Source organism: Mastomys coucha, unplaced genomic scaffold (assembly GCF_008632895.1).
Source record: "Mastomys coucha isolate ucsf_1 unplaced genomic scaffold, UCSF_Mcou_1 pScaffold5, whole genome shotgun sequence".
NCBI lineage: Eukaryota > Metazoa > Chordata > Mammalia > Rodentia > Muridae > Mastomys > Mastomys coucha.
The window spans coordinates 80,603,910-80,614,243 of NW_022196911.1; the positions used below are offsets into that span (position 1 = coordinate 80,603,910).

The 10,334-nt window shown below is 51.0% G+C and overlaps 1 protein-coding gene across 3 annotated transcripts; it reads right to left on the reverse strand.

Moving 5' to 3' along the window:
- Window positions 1-883: 883 nt before the first annotated feature.
- Window positions 884-9,488, reverse strand: Dhrs11 (dehydrogenase/reductase 11). 3 transcript variants are annotated; one of them, XM_031353567.1, is made up of 8 exons: window positions 9,030-9,474; window positions 8,332-8,366; window positions 5,693-5,846; window positions 3,370-3,464; window positions 2,622-2,751; window positions 1,812-1,904; window positions 1,556-1,621; window positions 884-1,445 (listed from the first exon to the last, which is right to left on the reverse strand). In XM_031353567.1, exons 1-8 carry the CDS (start codon window positions 9,384-9,386, stop codon window positions 1,404-1,406), a joined length of 972 nt encoding a protein of 323 aa, XP_031209427.1. In that variant the 5' UTR covers window positions 9,387-9,474; the 3' UTR covers window positions 884-1,403. The 3 variants fall into 3 exon arrangements, 2 of the variants coding, with proteins under 2 accessions (XP_031209427.1, XP_031209426.1); XR_004113518.1 differs by lacking the exon at window positions 8,332-8,366 and having other exon boundaries at window positions 1,812-1,947; window positions 5,693-5,902; window positions 9,030-9,488; XM_031353566.1 differs by lacking the exon at window positions 8,332-8,366 and having other exon boundaries at window positions 5,693-5,902; window positions 9,030-9,466.
- Between the last annotated feature and the right edge of the window lie 846 nt (window positions 9,489-10,334).

The following is a 10,334-nucleotide window of genomic DNA, read 5'->3' on the forward strand; positions in this document are numbered from 1 at the left end:
TCCTTCTTTTTTTTTTTTTAATGTGCATTGGTGTTTTGCCTGCATGTACATGTGTAAAGGTGTTGTATCCCCTAGAACTGAAGTTACAGACAATGGTGAACGGCCATATGGGTGCTGGGAATTGTACCAGAATCCTCTGGAAGAGCAGCCAATGTCATTTCTTGCCCCCCTCCCACCCTTTTTAAAAATCAATGTCTCGTGTCGGGCGGTGGTGGCGCACGCCTTTAATCCCAGCACTTGGGAGGCAGAGGCAGGTGGATTTCTGAGTTCGAGGCCAGCCTGGTCTACAGAGTGAGTTCCAGGACAGCCAGGGCTACACAGAGAAACCCTGTCTCAAAAAACCAAAAAAAAAAAAAAAAATCAATGTCTCAGTAAACAGCCCTCATGGATGGCCTGAAACTCGTTGTGTGGCCCAGGCTGGCCTCAAATTCACCGAGGTCCCCCTACTTCTGCTTCTCAAATGTTGGAATTAAAGGTGTGCACCAGTATACCTGGCTCCAACTTACTTTATTTTTCAAAATTCTTTCATGTGTGGGGGAATATTGTCTGTATGGCTGTGTACCACATGTGTGCCTGGTGCCCCAGGAGAAGAGAGGAAGATGTAGGATTCCCTGGGGCTGGAATCAACATGTGGGTTCTGGGAATCAAGCTTGAGTCCTCTAGAGCAGCCACTGTATATACTTATTCACTTATGTACTTTGGAGACATTTGTATCCTTGGTTCCTTGGCTAGCCTGGAGCCAACCATCTCCTGTTCCCACTCCAGAAGTGATGTTCCAAGTCTACCCACCTTCCCAGTTACCTGGAAGAAATTCTGAGACACCAACCACACTGATCACCAAGAAGGGGAAAAAAAAACCTGAAAGATACTTCTGAAGGCAGAGTAGGTTGCAATCTTTCTCTTTAATTGTTGCGGTGAAATGTAATAGGAGACAGACCCTGATACTCTGTAGCCGTGGTCAGAGTGCAGTGAGGACCCCAGGGGAAGGGCCAAAACTTGGCTGGAGAAGCTGGGGGTGGGAGGGCTGGGAAGGGGAGCCTGCAGCCATACAGGTAGAAGATGAGATCTCTGCTGCTCCAACCCTAAGCGGGAGGGGGAGGGTGCAAGAGGATAGAGCCACGCCCCTTTTAACCATACCCCTTTCCTAGGTCAAAAGGAAGCAAAGGTTAAGGAGCCCCGAGAGGGGGAGACTCAGAAGAAGTTACATAAAACAGTAGCCATTATATCTTCTCTCCCCAGCCCATTTTTTCACATGTGTAATGGGAATAAATCTGACGAATTGACTATCGCTTAGTGGGGTGGCTATAGAAAGTAAGATCCAGGGTCCAGAAATCAACACCTAAAATCCAGAGGCAGAAGGCAAGCCATGAAGGGTGGGGAAGGTAGGAGCTCCCCACAGAACGCTAGGTCACCTGCTCTGTGGGCCTCATCTGGATGTCTCCAACCTGTAGAAAGCAGAGGGTTTGAGGCAGCTCTTGCTTAGAGACTCCCTGCTACCCACTTCTCAGCACCATTAGGCTCTGCCTAGTGGGTAGACAGCTAAGGCCACACTCACCTGAACATGTGGGGGCGTGCTGAGGACATAGATGACAGCCTCAGCCACATCCTCTGGTCGGAGACACTGAAAACAGGGGTGGGGGTGTTTCAGACAAGAGTAGACCTGACCCTGACCCAAGTTCCTTCCCACCTCTGAGGGACTCTTAACATCCACATTCCCACCCAACCCCCCAGGAGAGACAAGTGCGGCAGAGGGTACAGTCTGAGGGGGCTTAAGGACTGAGTAGCTTTTCGCGGCTCAGAAGGAGACCCACCTTTATGTGTTCATAGACGGCAGCTGCTTCCCTAGGGTCTTTGTCATAGAGTTTGAAGGCGAACTGTGTCTCCACCAAGCCTGGAGAGATACACTGGGCCAACAGAGAGGTCTTCCTCAGCCTGAGCTTTATAGGCCTTGAGGAGGTTGAAGGGAAAGGATCGAGGCCACAGGGCTCTTGCTTCACAGTGACATCTGCCTCATGTCCTCAACTGTCCTCCTCCTTTCAAAGTCACCACTGAGAGTTCCGACTGGCAACTCTCACAAGACCCTGGACTACACATGGAACCCTTCCTATATGTTTTGTTAATGCTTTATAAAAAGTGTTCCGCTCTTAGCGACAGGGAGAACGGTAAGGTCTGCCCTGCACAAGACAGTAGACAGCGTGGACTTCCACAGCCTTTCTTCTCCAAGCCTCTGAATAAAGTGTTTGAACAACAACAACAACAAAAAAAAAAAAGTGTTCCTTAAAGCATCATTCCATTTCACAGATGTGAAGACTGAGGCTTAGGGAGGTTCAGTGATTTACCCAAAGTCATGTGGTTTTCTAGGGAAGAGCCCAGAGTGCTGGTATCTAGTCACTGTGTGTGATTTCCCTTAGTCTCGCTCCATATTGCCTTAAAGTTGTCCCTCTCCCACTCAAAGTGTAAGTCTGGTCCTTGGCTTTGAGGTGACAGTCCCTGTAAGGAGTAGCAGCACCCAAGACTTTTGCACTGTTGAGCCCAGAGGCTCTCAGCAAGCCTTCCTGGGCATGTGCAGGTGGGAGGGCTGGGCCCACGCCATTCCCACCAGGGCTAGACCACAGCCTCACCGTGGCCCGGATATGGGTCTGGGCCTCCAGGAGCTCTTGCCTTAGTCCCTCTGTCAATGCAGTGACGGCATACTTAGTCGCACTATAGAAATGGATCACAGACTGGGATGGGACTCGGTGGCCACACATGCTGGGTGGAAGAAGGGAAGGGGAGAGAGGAGAGAGTAAAGTTCCACAAACACGGGCAGTGCTCCTATTATCCTGGTCAGCCCCGTCACCCAGAGGCCGACAGGGAAACCTTGTTGGAGGGAACCCTGATGGCCACCCCTAGGGTCCACTGGATAGATGTAGGCTCAGCAATCTGCACAGCTCCCAAAGCCGGCTTTGCCTGGAAGCTGTCCTTGTGCTGACTACACACTCACTCCGGCAGTCAGCCAGCCTCACAATGTCGTCTGTGTGCTTACTGATATGTGTCCACTGTGGGGAGACCTCTGGGGTTGGTGCAGGCTATGCCCCCAACAGACAGTGAGCACTCCTATGGTAGAGCCTGTGCAGTCCCTTTGGACTACAAGGCGGATTGATCCCAGGGCCTGAAGAAGAGGCACAGTGGCACTCAGTCCCAGGAGAGTTCCCAGGCATTGGCTATGGAGGGCAGGGGCTGAGCTGCCCTCTCTAGACAACAATCATGCCGTTTGGATATTAAATCCGTATTTCACTACTGAAGGAAGTGCCATCTAGAGGGTGAATGATGGATAGATCCCTATCTGAATGGTGTCCCAAGACCTGAGCCTCAGCTGCCCGGCCTCACCTGTTGATGTTAATGATGTGCCCGTCGTCTACATTCCTCTCCTTCATGGACTGATAAGCTTCCCGAGTGCAGATGCTGAGGGCCAGCACATTAACCTGTGGGCCAGGGAAGGCAATAGAGTGTCTCCAGCTTGGGCCCAATGAGCAGGTGTTAGAGCTGCGGAGCACAGCACGGGGATGGTGGGGATGGGGATGCCTTCTCTGGGGATGCCCCACCCCTCACAGGGGCCTCCTCCCGCTGACAGCAGAGGCAGCTCCTTTCCTGGCTGGGTCTCTCGGTAGGGATGAGCCTCCCACCCAAGCCCAGGACACTCTGCTGGCCATCTCTGCCACAGTCAGACCTCTCTCCCTCAGGAAACCAGTCACTCTGCCCAGGGACAGTGTCCAGACCTGCTCCCTCTTAAACAGATTGAAACCCTCTTGGAACGCCCTAGATCTTTTTCCTCATACAAAGAACCCAGGCCCTCTCCCTGCTCTTCTCAGCCCCTCAGCTCCGATGGAATCCCCGCCCATCATGTGTGAAAGAGGCTCACATGCCTGCCTTTCACCTTTACCCTGGCAACAGGCCCAAGTATGGGGAATCTTCAGAGGGTGGAGTCACTTGCCACTCCCGGCAGAGCTGACCTCAAGTCCCCACCGTTCACAGAGCCGAGGTCTACAGAGCTATCTGCTATGAAGCGCCTGTCTGCTGTCTGCTCCACCCATTAGCCTTGCCAGAGAGGCCAGCAGAGATAAAGTTTTCATCGGGTCCTGCTGCCTCTTTCCTCTCCAGAGGAGAGGGACAAGTGGCAGATTAGCTGGTTCACGTTATCAAGTGTCACCCAGGCATCAGGACAGAACACCCTCAGTGAAGACCTGCCTCAGCAACACTTGGGATGGAGAAAGGGCTCAGCCCCATTTCCAGTCCTCTTAACAGGGTGGAACTGTGGGGACTTTGGAAGACAAACGAATCCCTAGCATGAAGGAAGCCTCCTAGGTCTCGGCCTACTAGGATGGGGCTAACGGACTTAGGCGATATTCAAAACAGAGGGGCCTTGGGCACTTCGGAGTCCCTCATTTTGCAGGTGGGCAAGCTGAGGGTCAGGTGTAGATGTATGCCTCTACACGTGAGGGTTAACACTCTGATCTCCCAGAAGGCAAGTCTTCAATGTTCCACTTCTAAGTACCTACTAATCCTGACCTGTTGATCTCAGATGTAGAGATCACATTCAGCCTCTCAAATACTTTCACACCCTAAAGAAGTGGTTCTCAACCTTCCTAATACTGAGAGCCTTTAATATAGTTCCTCGTGTTGTGCCAACCGCCAACCATTATTTTTGTTGCTACTTCATGACTGTAATTTTGCTACTCTTATGAATCCTAATGTAATTACCTGTGTTTTCTGGAAGTCCTAGATAACCCCTGTGGAAGAGTCATTTGATGCCCTCTAAAGGGGTCATGACCCCACAGGTTGAAAACCACTGCCCAAATGCCACCCTATATAATGCAGCCCAGAAGTTGGAAACACATGTCTTCCAGGCTGTGTCTGACCTGCACATGCTCTTATTACATTTACTTACTTACTTATTGTGTGTGTGTGTGTATGTGCATGTGCCACACTGCTGATGGGGAGGTCAAAGGACAACTTGTAGGAACTGACCCTCTTCTCCCACTATATGGTTCCTGGGTCTTAATGGTAAGCACCTTCATCCACTGAGCCATCTCACCAGCCCCTGGCTCTGAAGCATAATACAGACTCCCCATTTCTCTTAGATCCAAGATCTGCCCATACTGCAGTGGACCAACTAGCCTGCATTTGATCAGGGGCCAGCCCTTTACAAGGCCATTGCTCTCCCACACTCTGTAGACCATTCATGGTGACAGCAGAGTTTGTGGTATTGATGATCTAGGTGTCAAACTTAATTAGAGATACAGGTAATGCAAACCAATTAAGTTTGACAGGACCGAAGCTCAAAGGCTGTTATGAACTTGCCCGAGCCCCACAGTTACAGTGGGGCTGGATGCAAACATAACTTCTCTCACCCCTGTTCCCTTTCATCCCCTAAGACCATGTTCCCAGGTATTCAGCATGGGCAGGGACATTCAAAAAACTATAGTTCTCTCCCCTGCAATCTTACTTCCATCCCAACCAGTCTAGAGTTTCAGAACTATCAGGAGCTGGGAGGATGTTTATCTACCCACTACCCTTGTGAGACAAATAGTAAGTAGGAAATCGAAAAGTACCCCGATGGGAAACTGTCCCCAGGGTTCCTCTGTCTTGTAGGCCCCTGGTTTCTACTCTCCTCTCACCACCCAGCCTCTGGCCCCACTTCTGGAACCCTTACATTGAACATGTCCTTCCATCCGCTGGTGCTGCCTGAGAGCAGGGTGTCAGGCCGGGCCATGCCGGCATTGTTGATGCAGATATCCACGCCACTGTGCTGGGATCGGACAGCTGAGAACATGGAGAGGATGTCCTCCTCATTTGACAGGTCACATCTGTAGGGGATCAAAGTCCCGGGGTAGCCTGCACTCTTACATTCAGCAGCCAGCTCCTATGAAACCCAACAGGAGTCTAACTGGGGTGTGCTGCTCACTCCCAAACCTCCTCACCCAGGGTCAGCCTTCCCTCCCGGGTGACTACCCAGAGCACTCTAGCGGCAGCCACCTTTTGGCCATATGAGAGAGGCAAGGTCTGCCCATCTCCCCAAAGGTCCCCAAAGCTTGGTCTGTTTGGCCAAAGTCCAAGGGGTTGAGGACACTCCCTGAGTGAAGGAGAAGGATCGAGCCAGTCAAGGAGTCTCACATAAATATTAAAGTCTTCAGTGCTAAGGCAAAAGGAGAAGGCAGGGGTCCTGGCATGCAAGGGAGATTCCTTTTTTGGCACCTTCCCCAATACCCAGAAGTAAATATATATATATATATATATATATATATATATATATATATATATATATATATATATACCTTTGGCCCATCATTCTTCCATTGCTGACTCCCAAGAGGCCCTGAGCTAGTTACCCCAGGGCCCAAATTCTCTTCTCTTTAACATCAGCCAGTCCCTCCCAGAAGGGCTCAGCTCTGAACTGCCACCTTCTCTTCCCAGAAGGCAGACAGAACTTAAAGGTGAGTCCTAGACACAGCTCTCCATGAGCTCTCCTCTTTCTCCCTACAAGTGGACCCTACAACACAGACTCTGTAATCCCTACTTCCCCACCCCACCCCAAGTTTCCCCTTAGACACTCCCTGTGCATGTCCTCAGGACATACGGGAGAGCCCTGAGAAAGCAGAGCCACTGGGCATAGAGGGAACTGACATTTAGAAGTTGGAAGCAAGTAGGCTGTGGGAGGCCCGTGAGCCATGTGAAGGTGACTGTGTGATTGCAGCGGGGTGCGGGGAGAAGCTGCCCTAGAGGAAGGCCAATTTGGCCAACTGCCCTGGCCTAGAGCCCCTTCCTCCTCCCCAGTGAAGCTAGAAATAAAAGGTTCAATCAGGTGACCACATAAATTCTCTCCTGCTCTTTTTCTTTTCGTTTTTTTTTTTTTTGAGATGGAGTCTCTCTACGTAGTCCTAGCTGTCCTGGGACTTGACAGGTAGACCAGGCCTTGAACTCACAGAGGTCCACCTACCTCTGCCTCCCCAGTGCTACGTCAGGTTCCTTACTGCTGTAACTTTCTGTGAGTTAAAAATGGTGCCCCTCTGGGACTCAGAAGCCCCCTTCCACCTGACTTTACTGTCCATGGCTACCTCCCTGAATAGGACTCCTCCCAGTAGAATACCAGAACCCAAGCTTAGTTTTAATATCAGCAAATTCATCATTGAATAAAAACAGATAGTAAGCAAGAAACCCAGGAATTCACCCCGCCCAGGCTAAAAATCCCCAGCAGCAAAGCTATGTGTGTATGTGTATATGTGTCTATTTGTACGTGCATGTCTGTGTGTCTATGTGTTTATATCTGTATATGTATCTGTGTGTATATATGTGTATGTCTGTGTTTATGTTTGTATGTGTGTGTCTATATGTATGTCTATGTGTCTGTGTGTGTGTATGTCTGTGTGTCTATGTGTATGTCTGTGTGTCTTTATGTGTGTGTGTGTCTATATGTATGTCTATGTGTCTGTGTGTGTGTATGTCTGTGTGTCTATGTGTATGTCTGTGTGTCTTTATGTGTGTGTATGTATGTGTGTTTCTCTGTGTGTGTGGGTATGTGTGTCTGTGTATATATGTGTGTTTGTGTGTAGAACATTACCCGTTTCCCTGTTATTGCCTCTCCTTGCTTCACTTCTGCCATCTCCAACTGATCTCCAAAATGACCTGAAATCGGGGCTATCCCCACACAGCAAAGAAATTCTCGATTAATGACATTCAGCTAGGGCTGAATGATCTGCTTGGAGATTCCCTTAGGATTCAGGGATTCCCTTTCCTGGCTTAGCTTAGGGTAGAGAAGGCAAGACTGGGTTCAGAATTAGGGAATCAAAACTAAAACCAAAAAACTAGGGAATCTAGTTGTCCAGTCCTGGCCTTAATCCTCTCTGCTCTGAAGCCAGGGCAGGGCTCTGTGCTTCTCCAGGGAAGGGGAGGGGCCAAGTGAGGCAATGGTGGAGCCAGGTGACCTTGGGATTATCTGAGAGGCTATAAAGTGTACCTTTGGCCAGTAGCTGGGGAGGGGACAGTCCTCCTTCCTGCAATACCTTCTCCCTTTGCCTCCACCCAAGGCCTTCTTACCCCTTCCTGTCAGAGGACTTTGAGCCATGGTGAAGATAGAGCCCTTCAGGTAAGGACTAACCCACACACCTGATGGTGGTCCTGCCAGGGCAAATAATGGGAATTTCTTATGTCTTCTCCCAAATGGCCATCTCCCCCCAACCCCCTGCCATATTTTCTGATCTGATGAGGCTCGTAACTCCAGGAACCCCCAAAAGCATGTTAAGAGAAAAGCTAGAGAGTTCTGGATCCATAACACTTGGTCTTCTCAAGACTTACACGTTTAATGCCCTATTCCACCTATTCAGTCCCACCTAGGAAAATGAATCAGAAAGAGAGAAGAATCTATAAGTAAACATTCCAGTCACCCTTTGGGCTCATGGCATGTGAATTGAGCCTCAGATATGAATTGAAAGGAGAGCTAGCTTCCACCCTAACCCCACCCTCAGTCATGGGTCAAAGACTCAAGACCTCTAGCTTCTTGTTCATTGGTTGGCCAGCACTTTACTCGGTGTGGCTTGGGTGAGGTCTGGGGACAAGAGGAAACTAATCTAGCCACTTAGGCTATCCAGGTTTTTTTTCCCCCTTCTCCCTGGCTGCCTAGTTAGCCCTTGACCTATGGCTTCCTCTTCCACCTGCCAGTATGGGGGGGCACAAGATGGCAGGGGTAAGGGAAGAGAATACCAGGGGTCAGGATTTGGTATACTTCGGCACAGGCTATCAGGAGTGAATGACTCTTTATAAAAAATAGGACTTAGAGAGGACTTAGATCCTCTAGCTACTAAACATCTATTACTCCTGCCCTCAAGTCCGTTGCCAATGGCCCTAGGGTAGCAGGCTGGAAAGAGCAGGGTCACTGGCTGGAAAGAGTAGGGTCCCTGCTTCCGCCACAGCCACTCTCCCTCCCCCCACTCAGAGTCCTACCCCGTGGAAACGACGTCCCCTCAGAGCGTCCCCGCTGCCCAGCGGAGCCTTACCTCGATGTTGCCAACGGTGCGGGCACAACCCACAACCTTCAGTCCCTGCTGAACTAATGCCCGGGCCACGGCCGCACCGATGCCCCCCGACGCTCCCGTCACCAGTGCCAGCCGGTCGCGCCACCGCTCCATGCCAGCTCTAGTCATGGTCCCGAGCCGTCTGCCCACCTCGTTCGGTGAACCAGGCACTGGGATCGCGGAGCTTCGTCTAGAGTTACTGAAGCTCGGTGGCTCCCTGGTCACTGCAGGGGGGGGCGCCGGCAACTTGGAAATGTTGGAGCTGCGCCTAGACCCACCCCCAGGCGGGCCGGCCTCCGGCCGGGGCTCCGCCCTCGGGACCTCGGCATTGGGCCACATGGCGTCCGAGTGGCCACCTTTTCCGGACACGCCCACGCCCGCGCGCGAGCCCGTCGCTCCCGCGGCAGGCGGAAACCGCACAGCCTTGAGGGTAGGGGCCCACCGCGGAAGTGGGGCCTGGACAGCCGGCCGAGTTGCTTTTACGGTGAACGCTTCCCGTTACGGTGGAGAGCCTCCAGCCGCGAGGAAGAGGACGCACGCACTCAAGGCCTCCTTTGCTCAATCATCCCTACTTCCAGAGGCCTGAGGACAGGATGGGGGACCTAAAGGTTACTCCAGTGCCCCGCCCCCAACCACTGGTGACTGACAGTACGGATTCAGTCCAAAAAGCTTAAGTGTCTCTGCCATCAAGACCAGTTGACCTGAGGAAGGGCTACTGTTCACTGTACCTGATCCTTTGGCCTCACTAGCCAAGAAGTAAATGGTTAAAATACCCAAGTATCGTACTTTACACTTAAATGGCACCATGGTCTTCAACCGTCTTTGACAGCACCCACTCCCAGTCCTACACGAATACAAATGTTACACGATGTACATCAATGGTTACCTGCAGGAGCTGACAATTTGAACACCACGTGGCAGGCATATCTTTAAACAACATGCATAATATACCCTTGTAAGATTTTTGTTTTCTCTCGTGCAGGAGATTCAACAGAGGGCTTGTGGTAACAAGGCCTGGTGGCACAAGCCGGTAAGAGGACATAAAGATAGGTCAACTAGTTCAAGGACATCCTTTACTACAGAGTGAATTCCAGGCCAAATGGAACATGAGACCTTTTCTCAAAAAGAGAACTAACTGTACTGGCACATAAAGAGGTGTGATGGGGGCTAGAGACATGGCTCAGCGGTTAAGAACACTGGCTGCTTTTCCAGAAGTCTTGAGTTCAATTCCCAGCAACCACATGGTGGCTTACAACCATCTGTAATAGGATCCAATGCCCTCTTCTG